This window comes from Manis pentadactyla, chromosome 12 (assembly GCF_030020395.1).
Source record: "Manis pentadactyla isolate mManPen7 chromosome 12, mManPen7.hap1, whole genome shotgun sequence".
Lineage (NCBI taxonomy): Eukaryota > Metazoa > Chordata > Mammalia > Pholidota > Manidae > Manis > Manis pentadactyla.
This window is the reverse complement of record NC_080030.1, coordinates 26,488,928-26,509,265: the sequence shown is the minus strand read 5'-3', so window position 1 is coordinate 26,509,265 and position 20,338 is coordinate 26,488,928. Positions and strand designations below refer to the sequence as shown.

Below are 20,338 nucleotides of genomic sequence, written 5' to 3'. Positions count from 1 at the left end.
CCGTCTCTTCCACTTTTTGGAAAACTTTAATGTGGATGGATATTAGGTCTTCAATAAATGTTTGATAAAATTAAGTGGTGAAGCCATCTGGTCCAGGATTTTATTTTTAGTAGTTTTTTTATTACTAATTTATTTTCATTGCTGTTATTTGGTCTGTTCATAATTTCTGTTTCTTCCTGGGCCAGTCTTGGAAGGTAACATTTTTCTGGAAATTTTTCCATTTCTTCTAGGTTATGCAGTTTGTTAGCATATACTTTTTCATAGTATTCTCTAATAATTCTTTGTATTTTCATGGCATCCATAGTGATTTTTCCTTTCTTAGTTCTGATTCTTTTTATGTGTAAACTCTCTTTTTTACTTGATAAGTCTGGCTAGGGATTTATCCATTTTGTTCATTTCCACAAAGAAGCAGCTCTTGCTTTCATTGATTCTTTGTATTATTCTTCTCAATTTTATTTATTTCTGCTCTAATCTTTCTAATATCCCTCCTCCTAGTGACTTTGGGACCCATTTGTTCTTCTTTTTCTAGTTCCATTATTTGTGAGTTTAGACAATTCATATGCCATTGTTCTTTCCTGAAGTAGGCCTGTATTGCTATATACTTCCCTCTTAGCATGGCATTCACTGCCTCCCACAGATTTTGCAGTTTTGAATGAATGTTGTCATTTGTGTCTATATATTGCTTGATCGCTGTTTTTATTTGGTCATTTATCCATTGGTTATTAAGGGGCATGTTTCTAAGTATCCATGTGTTTGTGGGATATTTTTTTTTGCATTATTTATTTCTAGTTTCATACCTTTGTGGTCTGAAAAGCTGGTTGGTACAATTTCAATCTTTCTCAATTTACTGAGTCACTTTTAGTGGCCTAGCTTATGATATATTTTTGAAAATGTTCCATGTGCACTTGAGAAGAATGTGTATCCTGCTGTTTTGGAGTAGAGTGTTCTGCAGATGTTTGTTAGGTCCATCTGTTCTAATGTGTTGTTCAATGCCTCTGTTCCCTTACTTATTTTCTGTGTGCTTGATCTGTCCTTTTGAGGCAGTGTTGTGTTGAATTCTCTTAAAATAAATGCACTGCATTCTATTTCCCCCTTCAATTCTGTTCGTATTTTTTTTCACAAGTGTAGGTGCTCTTGTGTTGTGGTATAGATATTTATAATGGTTATATTCTGTTCGGACTGACACACTTATCATTATGTAATGTCCTTCTTTGACTCTTGTGACTTTCTTTTTTGAAATCTATTTTGTCTGATACAAGTACTGCAACTCTTGCTTTTTCTTCCTATTAGTTGCATGAAGTATCTTTTCCCATCCCTTCACTTTTAGTCTGTGTTTGTCTTTGGGTTTGAAGTGACTCTCTTGTAGGCAGCATATAGATGGGTCTTGTATTTTTATCCATTGAGTGACTGTATGTCTTTTGATTAGAACATTCAGACCTTTACATTTAGGATGATTATTGATAGGTATATACTTATTGCCATTGCAGGCTTTGGATTCATGGTTTCCAGAGCTTCAATGGTAACTTCCTTACTATCTAACAGTTCAACTTAACTCACTTAGTATGCTATTAATAAAGCAATCTCAAGCCTCTTTTTTCCTTTTTCTCTTACCCCCCCATTCTTTATATATTAGGTATCATATTCTATTGTATTTGTCTATCTCTTGAATGACTTTGGGGTAGTTGATTTGATTTTGCATGTGCTTAGTAATTAATAGTACTACTTTCTTTACTGTAGTTTTATTTCCTCTGGTGATAGTTATTTAGCCTTAGGAATACTTCCATTTTCATAAGTCCCTCCAAAATACACTATAAAGATGATTTGGGGGATGTAAATTCTCTCAGCATTTGCTTATGTGGAAATTGTTTAAATCCTCCTTCAAATTTAAATGATAATCTTGTCAGTTACAATATTTTTGCTTTGAGTCACTTCTTCTTCATTGCATTAAATTTGTCATGCTGCTCCCTTCTGGCCTGTAAAGTTTCTGATGATAGCCTGATGACTGTTCCTTTGTATGTGATCTTTTATCTCTCTCTCTGGCTGCTTTTAATAGTCTCTCCTTGTCATTCATCTTTGCCATTTTAATTATTATATGTCTTGGTGTTATCTTCCTTTTGTTCATTTGTTGGGAGATCTGTGCACCTCCATGGCCTGAGATACTATCTCCTTCCCCATATTGAGTAATTTTTCAGCAATTACCTCCTCAAGGACACTTTGTATCCCCTTTTCCTTTTATTCTTCTTCTGATACCCCTATAATAAGAACACTGTTCTGTTTGGATCAGTTGCACAATTCTCTCAATATTTTTTCATTCCTAGAGATCCTTTATTCTCTCTGTGCCTCAGCTTCCTTGTACTCCTCTTCTCTAATATCTATTCCATTTACTGTCTCCTCCACTATAACTAATCTTCTTTTAAATCCCTCCATTGTATGTTTCCTTTCATATATTGTATTCCATATGATTGAATCTCCTTCTGGAATTCTTCCCTGAGTTCTTGAATATTTTTCTGTACCTCCATGAGCATGTTTATGATTTTTATTTTGAAATATCTTTCAAGAAGATTGGTGAGTTCAGTTTTACTCTTTTTCTGGTGTTTGTATGATTTTGGTTTGAACCATGTTCCTTTAATGTTTCTTATTTGTATATGGGCTCTCAAGTGATCAGAAACTCTGCTCTCTGGAGGTGCTTAGCCCCTGGGTTGATGTTGGGTGTCACTGGGGAGCACACTGGTTCCTAAGGTGAGGAAAGAAATGTTTTCTACTTCCTGACTGCTATGCCTGACTCCACTGCCAGAACCAGTTGGACTAGGACACAGATGTAAGCCTCAATACTATGCATTTGTAGCTGCCATTGGAGTGGTTTCCCTCTGGCTGGCCTGATGCCAGGACAGGGGCTGCTGGTTTGTGAGCCAGGTGTGGGCTAGCTGGGAGAAAGGCAAAGCAGGCTGCATATAAAGGTAGGTCGTTTTGGAGCTGCATAGCCAGATAGGGTCATGGAGTGCCTAAGCTTCTGAGAGTTCCAAACCTACTGGTTAGAGTTTACTTGGAAAATTTAGTCAACCTGACCTTTCTCTTGAGCAGTAAACTCTGTGCAATCCTTGCCCCTTTAGCAGCCCTCTTGTTGTTAGTAAGTCTCTCAGACTGCCTGCCTTTCTTTGTCACAGAGCAGTGAGATTTGAATCCCTGTTTTCCAAAAACAGCTGGAATCTCAGTCTCTCCAGGTATTCCACTAGTACTAGCTTTCTAACTACACTAATCTCCAGAGCACCATGCATTGTAGGTTCATGCTCCCAGAGCAGAACTCCAGAGCTGGGTGTTCAGCAGTCCTAGGCCTCCACTCTCTCCCCACTCCATTTCTTTTCCTACTGCTGGTGAGCTGGGGTGGTAGAAGTTCTTGGGTCCTGCTGGGTCATGGCTTTGGTATGTTACCCTGTTTTATGAGGTTTGTTCTTTTACCCAGGTGTATGCAGTCTGGCACAGCCTTCTTTCCTGTTGCTCTTTCAGGCTTAGTTGTATTAATCATATTTTCCTGTTATGTGTGGTTTTGGGAGTGAGTCTCTGTCTCACCTCTCATGTGACCATATTTAATATCCTGTGTCTGAACACTTTTATTTAGGACTTCATTGAAGTCATTATTTCCTATTAAAATATATGTAGTATTTATATCTGTAGCATTTATATCCTGAGAAAAGAGCAACTGATCAGTTAAATTGCTCTACATAGTATTCCTGTTTGGCAATCATCTGGAATTTTAGTTAGAAAGTGTTTTGATGTCTTGTTGAAAACTAACCCTAATTTAATACACTGATGAGTTTTTCTTTGTTTCATGGCTCCACTCATATTTTCTGCCTTCCTATTTCTTGTCCCTGATGTCCCCCTTCACTGCTTCTTTCACTAGAGCCTGGAGGGAGGTCAATTCTGTGTTTGTATTTCAGCAAGTAAGTCATTTGATTTCTTTGGCAATTTGTTTGGCCAAATATTTAATTTATATTCTTAGCAATATCTTCCTTCATTGTACAACTATTTAACATTTCTGTACCTCCAGAGTTTTAACTCTGAAATTGGAATAAAGCTGTTTGGGGTTTTGAGTGTAACAGACAGTGCATGCAGAGCTTTCCAGTAATGTGGCTTAGTAAACAATAAGTTGACAATAGCTTAGCTCTTATCACAATTGTGATCTTTGTAGAAGGCATTCTCTAAGAATGACTGCCTAAGGAGAGGGAGGTAAAGGTCACATCAAAAAAATTATGAATGTAGAACACTGGTGTGACACTGGTTCTTGGCCATTAGGTATCTTCAGCTGTGGTTATCTGTAAAACACATAGAGACCATGCCACCTATGGCAGTGAACTCAGAGCCGGCCAGCCCAGCTGGCCTCCTGTCTATTGTGGTTTTGGCTGCTTGTTGGGAGCCTTTGTTCCAACTTTCCAGGTGGATTCATGAGAGAAAGCTCAAAAATGATTATCCAGATTCTTCTGCAGATTTTGTACACTGAGCTTCCCCAATAGTTCCATCCAAGCAAACACTTGAATTCTAGAGCCTCAGTATTACTCTGGGACTCAGGCTTCCCATGTAGATAGTCACTTCTCCTTCAAGTCCAGAGGTTGTTTGCAGAGCAGTTTTTGACACACTTAGTCCTTTTTGGCATATTTCTCATCATGGAGGATGCACAATCAGGGGAAGGATCCACAGGGTCTGATTGAAATGCAAGTTCCAGAGAGTCTGAGCTTTACAGAATGAAGCAGTGTAATGGGAACTGGAGGATGCCAGGGCTTAATGGGAGGTAAGACAGGGACGAATTGAGATGGGTGCTTGCTGGCACAAAGTCAGGCAAAGGCATGTTCCATGGCTTCCCAGGAAGGTAAACTTCTCAGGAAGGGAAACTTCTCAGGAGCTGGGAGGTGTATTTTAGGCAATGGCAATGTCTGTGCCTGTCTTACCAACTCTCATGTCCCTGAGGGATGAAATGGTGTGCAGCCATTAGGAAGATATCCCCTTGACTTCAAGACTTAATGAGGGAAGGTAACTTTACCTGCCACCCAATGAACCATACAGGGCCAAAGTGAGAAGAGCAAGAGGCTGTTTCTGACCAGTGTGATTTTTTTCCTGTTCCCTTGGACTCTGGCATGGTAAAGTGGGCTTTGGGTAGAGCTGGTCACTGAAGCTTCCTCTGGGTGAAGCTTGTAATAGCACAGGCATCATGGCTGAAAATTGTAATCTCCCTTGTTATTCCACAGGGAGACAGTGATTTGTGAGGACCAGGTGAGCACATCAGAACAGAGTGACCAAGCATGGAAGATACTGAAGTGGCCCAAGTGAGAGATCTGAGACTTCTGACTCTTTCACATCCTTTCTTCCACTTAGTTTTCTCTCTTAGTCTTTCTTTTATTTTCTCTTTTCCTTGTTTCACCTCTTTCTCTTATCCTGTCTCTACTTAAAAGTGTTTTCTCCACCATTTTCTCTGACATCTCCTCATGTCCTCTCTCCCAGTTCCACGTGTTCTCTAGTATAATTAGGCTACAGCCAATATAAAAACTATGGCATACTTTGCAAGGGAAGGGTCTGATATGTGTTGATTATAACATCTTGAAACATCACCATGGTCAAGATAAAGAATTCACATCACCCCTCAATCATGTCCTCATGTCCCTTTGAAATTCCTCCCTCTCTGCTGTTGGCAAACACATCCTTATTCCCTGGCAATCCCCGATCTTCTTTAGATCAGGATAAATGAGCTGGCATTTTCTAGAATTGTCTATTCATTCATTTTTATTTGGCTCTTGTCACTCAGCATCATTCTCTTGAGATGTATGCCTGTTGTTGCATGCAATAAAATGTCAATCCTTTTATTGCTGAAGAGTATTCCACTGGGTTAGTAGACCATGGTTTGTTATTCCATTCCCCTGTGGATGGACTTCTGGGTTGTTTACAAATAGTTATTATGTACATTTTTGTGTAAGTCTTTGCATAGACATCTGTTTATATTTCTCTTGGATAAGCTCCTCAGAGTGAGATGGCTGTATAGTTGTATATAACTTTTAAAGAGCCAGCAATGCTATTTTTCAAAGCATTCACTTTACTCCACATCTTTGTCAAAACTTGTTATAGTTGGTCTTTTAATGAAAGCCATTCACATGTGCAGTATTTCATTATGTTGTCCACTTACATTTGACTTTCATTTACTTTTCCTTAATAACTAATGATAAGAAAAGGAAAAAGCATGCCACACATGGACTTGGGGTGGACTACTTGCATTAACACTCCCAGAAAATGACATTTATTTGTAATATATAAATTGATTATGCATCCCAATGACAAAAGGACAAGAAACAGTTCCTTGGTTACCAGGAAACAGCAGAGGAAGCATGTGATGAGTACCAAGAGTCTCAACGAATAGAGGACATTAATGGTTCAAATGACAAGGTGTGGTGAGACAAATGCTTCCACACTCTAACTCCACAGGGCTCCTGCTGACCTCCCACTGTGCCTCAACAGTCCTTGACAAGGCTTGGCCAACTTTCATCATCATCCAAGACACTGTGTACATGGTTGTCTAATGATGGATGAAACTATAATATTCATTCACCCCTTTTCCTGGGCTGGGATTCATTGAGACATACCAGAGTTCTCAGGCAAGGCATCATGTCTATTGGGAGAACACTCTGTAATCTAATTAAATGGGGAATGCATGTATCTTACTCTTGTGAATAAAACTTTTGAAACACACAGGAAAACAGGACAATATGATCAACATAACTCATCTAAATTTAACACAGTATAATCCCTCCAACTGAAACAATACTGTATCCAATGTATAAATTATTAACACTTTTTCCCCTTGTGTCATCCCATAATTGCACTGAATCATGTAGAAATCATGACAATAACCCCCTTTAGTTTTTATCTTTCAGAGACAAAGACATTCTTCCGAATGATCCAAGGCCATGGTCACACTAAAAGTATGTACTAAATCAAATTCTTATCTTTGGTTTAGGAGGAATGGAATTGGGCTTGGCCATTTCATAATGGCTGGGAAAGTGGGGGAAGGGATCACCACAATTGGCAAACCCATGGGATCTGTCTCTAAACTTTTAAATTTCCTCTCAAATGTTTTTTATATTCCCAGAAACACATTCACTCTCCTGTAACAAATTTTATAATCATTTTCCAGTATTCGCCTACAATATATTTTCCTCCAGGAAGCTTTTAGTGATCACTGCTCCCAAGTTTGCATCAGTTACATCCAATCATTTATAATTTTCGATTGCCTATTCATGTCATTACCAACTACAACATAAAGCACATGGGAGTAGGACAAATAGCATCCACTGGGCATGTGAGGGAGGTTTGCATGTGCCTGTACACAATCCCTCCAATCCAACTCTTTTTACATGTGCTGTCCAATAGTGTGCAGCCACAAGTGTCTTCTTAAATTAGTATTACTTTTAATTAAGTAAAAAAAAAAGTCTGGTACCTCAGTAACATTAAATATTAGTAACCACAAAAACTGGTGATAATACCCAGACTTCAAGTACTCAGTAGCCACATGTAGCTACTATATACTGAACAGCACAGATACAGAATATTTCAATCATTGCTTGCTTTTAGATGTCTGTGAGTCAGAAACAGGGCCCACCACCCACACCAGCCAAGGCTCATTCCAAAATATCTTGGAGCTGGAGACCCTCACTGAAAATCTGATCAAGTAGATTTCAATGCAAAGATAAGAAAGAGAAGTCCAGATAGGGGATATGAGTGGTCTGAGGTCATAGTGCTATCAAAGAGAAAGAATGCAAGTGCTGTCTGCATCCCACTCTGTGCTTTGTCTTCTCCCTGGCTTTCTACACCCCAATGAACAGGGGAAAAACCAAGAGGTGTAAAATGTTTTACACTTGCCTACAGCAGTTGAAATTTTCAAAATGGAGGATATGATTTTAAAATAAGAGAAAAGGATCCCAGAGGTTGGAATAACATCTGTAAGTTCAGTTGCAAAATATATGACTATGTTATTGAGGAAGGGTCAGGAAAAGCAAGTTGGATCACCTGATTAAGGTAACAGAAAATGTGAGGCATTTCCAAGTCTGTACAGGAGGACACCTGCAACACCACTAGGCTTTGTAAGAAGGAGTGCAGGATAGTCATGATCCAGGATTTCAGAAACCGGAGGCCTCACAGACAGGGTTTCATAATGACCCTGTAGTGCAGAGGGTGACAGATGGCCACAAACCAGCCATTAAGGTTGGAAAGTTGTGCAAATCTCCAAAAACAAGAAAAAATGAATCTGAGTGAAGTATCCTGCATAAGTAATAATTATTATTTGTGTCTGGAATTCAGCATCATCCTTGAGAAAATAGTGGAGGTGAAGCAGATGTCTGTTGAGGACAAGTTGGAAAGAAGTACATGGGCATGTTGAGGTGAGAGTCTGAGGTGATGGCCAGGATGATGGGCAGGTTCCCAGACATGGTGGTAAAGTACATTAATTCTTCCTATTCATATGCATTGCTGATGCTTTAGCTGTGTGGCTTGCTTTTGCATATCCTTTATAGAGTTTTATGAATGAACACAATTGCTTAGGATTGATACAGTCGAGCTTGTCCATATTTTTCAAAGTACCTTGTGCTCAAGAGGTCTTCTTTATGAAATCCCTACTTACTTGAATCTGAAGAATTTGTAGTTTTGGCTACAAAACTACCCATCTGCAATTTAGTTTTGTCTTTCATGTGAAGCAGAAATAAAGGTCACTTTTATGGCTCTTACCTTTTAGTAAACGGTCCATCCTATCACCGTAATCGAACTTCACTTCTGTAATAAATAAACTGTCCATTTCTATGCTGGTCACATTAGAAAACAAAATTCAGTTTAGGTAATATGAAGACCTAATTGGTTTATTAAGCAATTCATTGACAGCAGCCCATTTAGCAGGTAAAGAGATGTGGGACTTTATAGGTACGAGTACAGGGCAAGGAAGATATAAGCCAAAAAAATGATGGATTATTTCAGACCAGGACATCTCTTTTGGGGAAAGGAACTGGCATGGTTTTATTGTGCAGATTACCTCACTAGTGCTGGTCAGGAAATCTCAGATCAACTGTTCAAAGGTCACCTTGGGATAGGTTGAAACTGTAATTAATTCTGGGTTTGCTTTCATGGGGGACAAATAAATCTATTTTGAGTCTGTTGTTTCTTTTCTATAGCCATCAGTATATAGCATAACTGAGCCACATCCTAGGGAAAATCATTTTGCACAGACAAAGCTTGATTTTTATGTCTGAACATCCAGAGGTATACTGAATGCCTTCCCTTAGTGTTGGAATCTAGGTAGTTGGAAGTCTCCTTGGTCATGTTTTGCAGAGAGGGAGAGGTCTTTGTAAACTAGTCAAAGACTATAGGTGGCCTGGTAAATTTCTTCTTACTTTTGCATTCCTTTATTCTCCCTGATAACTTGATAGGTGATATCTCTTTCCTTTACCTGTTCCATGGTGATGAGGAGGAGGGGGAACAAGGTGGAGAACCAAGTTGACCTTACAGGCTACACCTGCACTCTACTCGTGTCCTTATTTGCATATGAGATACTAAAGAATGCCGAGTTGTACAGAAAAAGAGCACAGATTCCAGAATTTGCAAGTGTTTATATTTTGTTAATATCTTCCTAAATTAAATCACAGAAAGAAGATATATTCTTTTTATTCTATTCCATTCCCATCCTTTGCTTTTCACACCACCAGTCATGAATTTAGTTTCCAGATGTTATTTTTAACTGTTTTTGAACAAAAGTATGTGTGTATGTGTATGTGTATGTGTATATATATATAATATGCATATATCATATATATGTGTGCATATATTATATATGAATATATTAAATATATTTACATGTATAATATATATGTGCCCATAAAAATCACTATATAATTGAAAAGAGAAAATTATGTCTTGACAATAATATGTCACACAGTTTAATTTGATGATCCAGAGTGAAATGTACCGAGTGATAAATCACAAAATGTTTTAAACACCAGTCTCAAGTGACCTTTCCAGCATACAAATAATTGAAACACAGAACGTGGATTATATCATTTTTTGATAGTATTGTAAGGGAGGAAAAAGTTTTCCTTTACCCTCTTAGGTTTCCTGGTTAGGTATGAAAATTAAAATGTCAATTATTACTAGGAAAGAAGCATACATTTATTTAATATAAGTTTTATGTAACATGGGAGCCTTCATAGGAAATGAAGACTGGAATAAACACTTAGACATGTATATTTGGGTGCTAGGTTTGATGAAGGGTGAAAAGTCATGTGAAAATTTGAGATCAGAGAGAATGGGGGGTACTTAGCAGGTCATCTTTCTCAGAACACTTCTCTGTGCTCTTTGCCTTTGGATACAAGGATACTCATTTCCTTTGCTGACCAGGAGAGCTTACATGATGGTTTTATGACTTGAATCCTGGAAAAAAAGCTGGAGAATGTCTGAGTGAACTTCTTTCTTCTGATATTTTCAGAAACTACTTTGGATTAAAATTTTTGATATGCAAAAGTGCCATATTTTGTGGTAGTGTTTCCTGAACCCCATCAGTATCACATGAAATGGACTGAAAATGCAGGGGGGAAATAGTGCATATCAAGATCAATGTGGTGGTCCCTCTGGGAAGGGAAAATTACCAAAAATGTGGAAAATAAAGTGTGAGGGTGGAGGGACTTCAAATATACATGAATTATTTCATTTCTTTATAAAAACTTAATGTAAGATAACAATATATTTTTGATGGTGTCCAGTGACTCTTAGTAGGAAACATTGTGTAAAACATTTTCACTTTATTTATTAATATTTCTACCCATACACATAACTATATTTTCACACTGCAATTGTGCTTCTTGAAATTCACCCTCCAAGCTTACTGTTAGGTTGGTTCAGATCCCTTGTGGAGCTTTTTCTGAAATGTTGGCAAGCATTTCTTCTACCCCTTAAAGTTCTTCTAGCTGGTTTTAAAATCAAATTGACATGAGGCAGAATAACAGGATAAAAAGCAAAGTTTAATTTCATATGTAGGATAAATACATAGAAAAGCAAACACAGTCAGGCTCCATGAGGTCTGTACACCATCCTGAACCAAGGAGAAGTGGGTAGGGGTCTGAGACTTCAAAGGAATATGGAAGAAATTCACAGGAATATGAAAGACTAAATGTTTTTTAAGCAAATATTTGCTGGGTCACAGAGAAATGATGGGAAACAGAGAGGAATTGTACACACTAGATATATCTTTTCCTGTCCACCACCCCTTGGTCACATTATAATGTTGTTATCTATGGGGATGGCTGTCCTACTGAAGTAGGTGCTCCATTTAAATTGTTTTTATGAACTAGTTAGGGTAAGCATTTAATAATGTACATATCTGTCCAATCACTATGTTGTACAGTACAATATTGTGTATCAATTATACTACAATAAAAATATCAAACAATCTCTTTATTAAATTGAGGGGGCAGAACAAATTTCTTTCTGGATCTTTTGGGACATGAATGCTTTCAACTTGGAGACAATAGTCACAGTGGCACATCTTGGGGTAGCCTACTCTTGTCCCCTACATAAACAAAGATGCCTTTGTAACTAAATAAAGAAGACCAGAATTCATTAGAGAATAGTGTGTGTGTATAGATGCAAGGCTAGTGAAGTACGGTAAACAGACACAGGTGGGAAGAAGTGGGTAGTTGGGACACAGCCATCCTGAATTCCTACTGTCTATAGACTTGGTCTTTAAGGATTTGCACTGCTCTGGGATCAGAATTACACTAAATAGGCTTAGATAATGAGTAACTTGGGATAGTGAGACCCCAGGGATATAGAGACTGCAGAAAGTCAGTCTGTGATCACCTCACTCCTGTGTTGCCAAGTCAGGAAGCAGCACACCTGAGGATCCTCCCATGGTTGGTGTTTCTTCATCATGAGCCAGTGTCTTTCTCAGGTTGTCTGCCCTTCCTGAAGACAGATCTTCTGTCTTCCACATCCAGGGGTGCACTGAGCATCATTCCTTAATGAAGCAAACCAGGTAATCCAAGTCCCTGAGTTAATGCACTAGAAATAAGAGGAGGTATTTTACAAAAATTATTTCCTGTGGGAGCAGTGAGGCAAGTTCATGCTTAAAATGATAATAACCAAGTAGACCATGGAGATCTGGCCTCATTGTATGTCAGCACACTGGACATCCCATTTACAGGATCTGCATATCCCATATTGTGCCAGTGTTCCCTGGCCTTCATTTTCCTGGTATCCTAACCCCATTTTTGGGGGGTACATTTCCTCCAGAGATAAAATCTGCCGCTTCTCAGACAGGATAACTGTTAATTTTTCTGATATTTACTTCAGTTCTTGTGGCGGGGACATGGAAATACTGTGCTGATGTTTAAGTTTGATTCCTTTTCCTGGTTCTTGATAACTTGATTAAGCTGTTGTCTTAACCCCATAGCTGGTCTGGGAGGACTCTGGGGAAGGAAGTGGGCAGTCTAAGAAACTGGGAAGGCTGCCTGCCTGGTCAACCTGTTCTTTATAAAACTAACAAATACTTTAAATAAGAGCAGCATAGAAATTATTGTCTATTTTATTTTATTTTTTATATTATTGCTCATGAATTAGGATGGAAGCATCAAAAGAGATAGTGTGATTTAAAAAAAACATATGCCCGCCCCTCACTCACATTATTCCAGTGCACAAATGCTGATATTCTGTTGTATCGCCTTCACTTTTTTATATAAAATAACACAATAATATGCCAACAGAAGGTACCCCTATTGGATTTCCTCTCTCCTCTTCCTTTTCTAAAGGTATATTGTTTTGAACATATGGCTTCTGTAATGCATGCCTTTTGACTGTATCTGTATCAACAAATATATATAAGAAAAAAGGCAGTCTCTGTAATTCTTGTTAAATAGGGAAACAAATTGTCATGCATCTATATGGTAATTCAATTCCTCATTTTTTTAATTTTATAATTTTCTTTTGTTTAAAATTGAAATGCATTTGATTACTCTCTGGTTTTTAAATTAATGGAGCTTAACTAAATATCACCATTAGTCAAAAAATAAATTACACAAGGAGACAACTATACATGACATATCTAGTGTTGTCATGTTCACAAATAGCTTTTAAAATGCAAAACAGTGAAATAATTTGTAGAATCATAATATTTATAGTTAAAAGTGCAGGGGAATCATGTATATCACATTAGTGTTGTTGTTCCTCTGGAAGGAAAACATCTAAATTGTGAAAATACATTACATAGGGATATCAAATATGTCTGTATTAAATATTGCTATAAAAATATTTTTTTTGGTGATGTGTGTGAATTTGAAAATGTTGACTGGTGGGTAACAAACTCTTCATTGGTATCTGTACTTTTGTGTCACTTCAATAATTCATAGTGAAAATAAGCACATGTAAACCACCTCAAACCAGTTAGTATGGCCAACATCCAAAAGACAAACAACAACAAATATTGGCGAAGATGTGGAGAAAGGGGAACCCTCCTACACTGCTGGTGGGAATGTTAATTAGTTTAACCATTGTGGAAAGCAGTACAGAGGTTCCTCAAAAAACTGAAAATAGAAATACCATTTGACCCAGGAACCACTCCTAGGAATTTACCCTAAGAATGCAGCAGCCCAGTTTGAAAAAGACAGATGCGCCCCTATGTTTATTGCAGCACTATTTACAATAGCCAAGAAATGGAAGCAACCTAAGTGTCCATCAGTAGATGAATGGATAAAGAAGATGTGGTACATGTACACAGTGGAGTATTATTCAGATATAAAAAGTAAACAAATCCTCCCATTTGCAACAACATGAATGGAGCTAGAGGGTATTAGGCTCAGTGAAAAAAGACAGGTGGAGAAAGACAAGTATCAAATACTTTCTCTCAACTGTGGAGTATAAGAACAAAGCAAAAACTGAAGGAACAAAACAGCAGCAGACTCATAGAACCCAAGAATGAACTAACAATTATCTAAGGGAAAGGGATTGAGGAGGAAGGGTGGGAAGGGAGTGGTAAGGCGGAAAAAGGGGCATTATGATTAGTGTGTATAATGTAGTTGGGGGGCACAGGGAAGGTAGTATAACACAGAGAAGACAAGTAGTGACTCTACAGCATCTTACTATGCTGATGGACAGTGACTATAATGGGGTATGTGGTGGGGACTTGATAAAAGGGGGAGCATAGTAACAATAATGGTGTTCTTGTAATTGTACATTAATGTTAGCAAAATAAAAAAGCACATCTATGTAGAATCAGAAAACATTAAAAATATCTCATGGGAACACATTTGTCATACATGTTTTTCTCCAATAGGTTTTCATTATTTGTGTTTATTCCTATGTAATTATTTTTATTATTTGATTCATCTGAATTGCTATGTATTTCATCACATATTCTTGCCAAATGAAAAATGATATCGCTGATGCCTCCTTCATTCCTTTTCTGCATGATAAAGTTGCCATCTGGACTTTCAGCTAATAATCTCTTCCCTACAGTTCACAGTTGTCACAGTAGGGATGTCCTTTCTGATTGTTTTTCTTCTTAATGAGCCCATTACTTTCTTCTGAGAGAAACATTCCAGGAGCTGCTGTTCATGGCAGAAATAGGGAACCATGGCAGGAAATGTGAGGATGGGGATGCCCTGTGCTGAGTGTCATGCTGGATGTATTTCTATTCATCGCTCATCATTGCAACAACCCCGTAAACTCTTATGAGTGTTTCCATTATACAAATGAGGGAACAGGAACAGGCATATACAGAGACAATGTTCCCAGTTCACAAAGCAAGTACTGGCCTGGACTGAGCTCATTGTTTGAGTTTGAGTAATCCACAAAATGATAAAGGTTGTTGTGGCCACTGCAAGCTCCCCAGAAGTGGGAAGACCACTACTTACAGAGACAATCTTTAGGTCACTTCGTTTGCTTATAAATAGCATATGTTTCTGCATTATCTTGTCTCATTCTTCCAAGAACCAAACAGATTGTTCTTATTTTCATAGATGCCAATACAATTATTTATTTCTCATATTTAATGTTTTTTTTTCTTAATGATAGGATACTATTACCTTAGGGGAATAAGTACCTTAGGGGAAGACAGAGAATCTCACTGACACAGTGCTCTGCTTCTTGTAGGACTAACCACAAAGGCAGATGAGGACCATTTCAACAGGGGCATTTTATGAGCTTCAGGTTGATGGGCAACATTTTTTATCTTTGCCCCCAACAGAGCATATTCTTGGATGGATGCTATGACCTGCTACATGCTACTTAATGGGTAGAGGTAGAAATACCTTGCAGGAGCAGGAAAAGACTTCAGGCATTGTTCAGAATTAAAATGTTAAAAATGTTAAAGGAAATTATGAAATATGTGTGATAATAAACGTTTTTTCTGTACCATTCAGGGGAATTAACAGACTGATCAAGAGAGTTAACTCAGCAGACATGTGGTCTTAAATGAGAACAATTCTTTGCCATTCACTGACTGTACTTCCTGTCCATGACCTGGAGTGATCTTACTGAGGTGTCCTCATTGGTAAATTGGGTCATAGTATAAACTAACACATATGCTATATGACAGCCCTTCAGATGATTCTAAGAATGCCAAATATTGGGGGCCATTGTTCTAGAATGCAGATTCATAATGTTATTCTTGTCTTTCTGAAAATGTTTGTTTGAATGCAAGGAATATTTCTGAAGGAAATACCATGTCTTATTCTTGGTGTCAATCTTGGTACTTGGCACAATGTGTAAAGTGGAGTTGGTGATCTCTAAAATTTGGGCCAGTAATGGGAATACAGGAAAAAAATGGTGTGAAAGATGGTGATGGAGAGAGAAATTAGCAGGAGGACATATTTGAATATTCATCTGGGTTCATAATATACATAGAGGATGTTGTTTGTATTGTTTTAAGCACTAATTCTCAAACATTAGCATGTTTCAAATTCATCCAGAGGGCTTGTTAAAATATACATTTCTTATCCTCACCCCTGAGTTTATCAACAGGAAGTCTTTAGTAGTATCAAGAATTTTCTTTTCTAACAAGTTCCCAGTGAATATTGCTGCTGTTGGACCAGAAACTATTTTTCTTTCTTTTCACTACCTCTTTAGCATCAGATTCATCAACAAGATGAATCACACAGATGTTTCAGAATTCCTCCTTCTGGGATTAACAGATGATCCAGAACTGCAACCATTCCTCTTTGGGCTGTTCCTGTCCATGTACCTGGTGACAATCCTGGGAAACCTGCTCATCATCCTGGCCATCAGCTCTGACACCCACCTGCACACCCCCATGTACTTCTTCCTCTGCAACCTGTCGTTTACTGACATCTGTATAAGCACAACCACAGTCCCTCAGATGCTGTTGAACATCAACGTACAGAATCAGCACATTAGCTACACTGGCTGCGTTTCCCAGATTGGCTTTGTCTTACTTTTTGGTGGTTTTGAAAACTGTTTTCTTGCAGTAATGGCCTATGACCACTATGTGGCCATCTGCCATCCACTGAGGTACACAGTCATCATGACCCCCCGACCCTGTGCTATGCTGATTCTGCTCTCTCTGCTCCTTAGCACTGGGAATGCCCTGCTCCACAGTCTGATGGTGCTGAGGCTGTCCTTCTGCAGGGACCTGGAAATCCCCCACTTCTTCTGTGAACTTGTTCAGGTCATTAAGCTTGACTGCTCTCATACCCTTATCAATAACTTCCTGATAGATTTTGTAGGCAGCCTATTTGCGGGTGTTCCTGTATCTGGGATCATTTTCTCTTATAGTCAAATTCTCTCTTTCATTTTGAGAATGCCCTCAGTGGAGGGAAAGCATAAAGCTTTTTCCACCTGTGGGTCTCACCTCTCTGTTGTCTCCTTGTTCTATGGTACAGGTTTTGGGATGTACATTAGCTCTTCAGTTACTGACTCTTCTAGGAAGGCTGCAGTGGCCTCAATGATGTACATTGTTGTTCCCCAGATGATGAACCCCTTCATCTACAGCCTGAGAAAAAGGGACATGAAGGGAACCTTGAGGAAAATAATTAGTAGGATACCTCTGTCTGTGATGGTGACACCTGCTTTTTGTTTGATTTCTGTGAATGAATCAAAGTGACAGGATTCTTTGGTGAGCCAGATACCTGTTTATTCTACCACCATGTGGTTGTAAAATGATTAGATAACATAATGGCTAAGTGTATTATAACATGGGGTTGAAATATAATGATTCTTTTTGTCTAGCTCCATGATGAATGAGAATGACTTCAGTTTTCTAAATTCAGTTTCTTTTCTCATGGTCCACAGAAGTAAAGCTGATTCAGGGGTTCTAAGTTTAGTGATTTTTTTTTTGTAGATTACTCTCCAAACAAGGAACATTGTAAAAGGTGGATAGAATATGAAAATGACTGAAGCAAGGCTGTGGTTATTTCTATGACTAGCTTTTGTCTGATTTGTGGTTATGACCATGTCAGTTGCATGCCCAGTTTAGCCAGGCAGAGGGGCAAGGTTGCTAACCTTTCAAACCCCAATTTAGTATTCAGACTAGTCATTGGTCAAACATACACTTCCAAGGCTACCTTAGCCTCTACTATATTAATTTTTATTAACTATAAAATTGATATAGTTAGATTATCTCAGTGGTTTGAAATGATTGTGAGATATTTGAGATTCATCAGTGGAAAACAGATACAGGTTTCACTCATGGAAATAGTGCCTAGAGACAGAAACATGACAGTACTTCTCTTGGTCAGCTGATACTAGACCTGTACATAGAGTGAACAGAAAACATATGTGTCATCGGTTGAATGAAGGTCTTCAAAATATATGTCCATAACCTAATTATCCTTACTGTGTTTTAATATAAATATTATATAAATATAAATTTGTATACTTGGGGTGAATGGTACTAATTTAGAAAAAAAGAGTCATTTCAGTGGAAGACATTCAGCTAGATTTTTCCAGAATGACAGATAATAAATGTAATCACATGCGGAGCCAACATGGCGGCGTGAGTAGGACAGTGGGAATCTCCTCCCAAAAACATATATACTTTTGAAAATACAACAAACACAACTAGCCCTAAAAGAGAGACCAGAAGACGTAGGACAGTGGCCAGACTGCAGCTATACCAGCGAGAACCCAGCGACTGGTGAAAGGGGTAAGATACAAGCCCCGGCCCGGCGGGACCCGAGCGCCCCTCCCCCCAGCTCCCGGCGGGAGAACAATAGGCAGAGCGGGAGGGAGACGGAGCCCAGGACTGCCGAACACCCAGCCCCAGCCATCCGGGCCAGAGCGCAGACACAGTACATGGCCAGGGGGCCCTGGATACTGTGGGAACAGGGAGTAAGACCTCTGAGTGGGTGCTGAAGCTGATGCCCCTGTGACAAAGAAAAGCGGGGGCTTTTTGAAAGTCTTAAAGGGACAGGGACTTAAAAGCTTGACGGAAACAACTCAGGTCACAGTACAGCAGCTGGAAATTACAGGGAAAACCGGGTGCACTAACCCCCTGGGCAACAGCTCTGAGACCCCTCAAGGAGGCAAACAGTCAAGCAGCCCCCCCATCCATTACCCCACCGGGCGCTGCGAAAGCAGAGAAGCAGCCTGAGACAAATTCCACCCACAGAAAGGGAAATTTCTCCCTTCTGGCCAGGCAAGACACAAAGACCCACTCTACACGCAATTACCCAAGACAAGCCACTAGGGGTCGCAGTTGTCCCAATAAAGAAAGGCCAGGAGCAAGTGAAAATTTTGGCCCTCCCAGCTGACAGTCAATAGCACCTGTCAACATGAAAAGGCAAAAAAATATGATCCAGACAAGACTAACCCAGACAGCTTCAGCATCTGCTACATCTTCCCCTGAGAAGGAACCTGGGGAGATAGATTTAGCCAGTCTACCTGAAAAAGAATTCAAAACAAAAGTCATAACCATGCTGATGGACTTTCAGAGATATATGCAAGAACTAAGGAAGGAGAATTCAGAAATAAAACAAGCTCTGGAAGGACTTCAAAACAGAATGGACGAGATGCAAGAGACCATTAATGGACTAGAAAACAGAGAACAGGAATGCAGAGAAGCTGATGCAGAGAGAGATAAAAGGATCTCCAGGAATGAAAGAATTTTAAGAGAGCTGAGTGATCAATATAAAAGGAATAATATAAGAATCATAGGTATTCCAGAAGAAGTAGAGAGAGAAAAGGGGATAGAAAATGTCTTTGAAGAAATAATTGCTGAAAATTTCCCCAAACTAGGGGAAGAAATGGCCTCTCAGACCACAGAGGTACACAGAACTCCCATGACAAGGGATCCAAGGAGGGCAACACCAAGACACATAATAATTAAAATGGCAAAGATCAAAGACAAGGACAAAGTATTACAAGCAGCCAGAGAGAAAAAAAAGGTTACCTACAAAGGAAAACCCATCAGGCTATCATCAGACTTCTCAACAGAAACCCTACAGGCCAGAAGAGAATGGCATGATATACTTAATGCAATGAAACAGAAGGGCCTCGAACCAAGACTACTGTATCCAGCACGAATATCATTTAAATATAAAGGAGGGATTAAACAATTCACAGACAAGCAAAAGTTGAGGGAATTTGCCTCCCACAAACCACCTCTACAGGGCATCCTACAGGGACTGCTCTAGATGGGAGCACTCCTAAAATGAGCACACAACAAAACACCCAACATATGAAGAAGGGAGGAGGAGGAATAAGAAGGGAGAGAAATAAAGAATCATCAGATTGTGTTTATAATAGCTCAATAAGTGAGTTAAGTTAGACAGAAAGACAGTAAAGAAGCTAACCCTAAACCTTTGGTAACCACAAACTTAAAGCCTGCAATGGCAATAAATTCATACCTTTCAATAATCACCCTAAATGTAAATGGACTGAATGCACCAATCAAAAGACACAGAGTAATAGAATGGATAAAAAAGCAAGATTCATCCATATGCTGCTTACAAGAGACTCACCTCAAACCCAAAGACGCGCACAGACTTAAAGTCAAGGGATGGAAAAAGATATTTCAAGCAAAAAACAGAGAGAAGAAAGCAGGTGTTGCAATTCTGGTATCAGACAAAACAGACTTCAAAATAAAGAAAGTAACAAAAGACAAAGAAGGACATTACATAATGATACAGGGCTCAGTCCATCAAGAGGATATAACCATTATAAATATATATGCACCCAATACAGGAGCACCAACATACCTGAAACAAATATTAACAGAACTAAAGGAGGAAATAGAATGCAATGCATTCATTCTAGGAGACTTCAACACACCACTCACTCCAAAGGACAGATCCACCAGACAGAAAATAAGTAAGGA

At 38.8% G+C, this 20,338-nt stretch overlaps 1 protein-coding gene across 2 annotated transcripts in view; it reads left to right on the top strand.

Annotated features, from left to right (window-relative positions):
• Window positions 1-17,987, top strand: part of LOC118922499 (olfactory receptor 7G2-like) — a 43,992-nt gene extending 26,005 nt beyond the window's left edge. Inside the window, exons 1-2 of one of the 2 annotated variants that reach the window (XM_036905360.2) lie at window positions 6,566-6,959; window positions 16,132-17,987. In XM_036905360.2, the coding sequence (XP_036761255.2) occupies window positions 16,151-17,125 (975 nt within the window). In that variant the 5' untranslated portion in view covers window positions 6,566-6,959; window positions 16,132-16,150 and the 3' untranslated portion in view covers window positions 17,126-17,987. Of the gene's footprint in view, window positions 1-6,565; window positions 6,960-16,131 lie in introns of those variants that run through there. The other variant, XM_057490245.1, reaches the window with a different exon arrangement.
• Window positions 17,988-20,338: the final 2,351 nt, after the last annotated feature.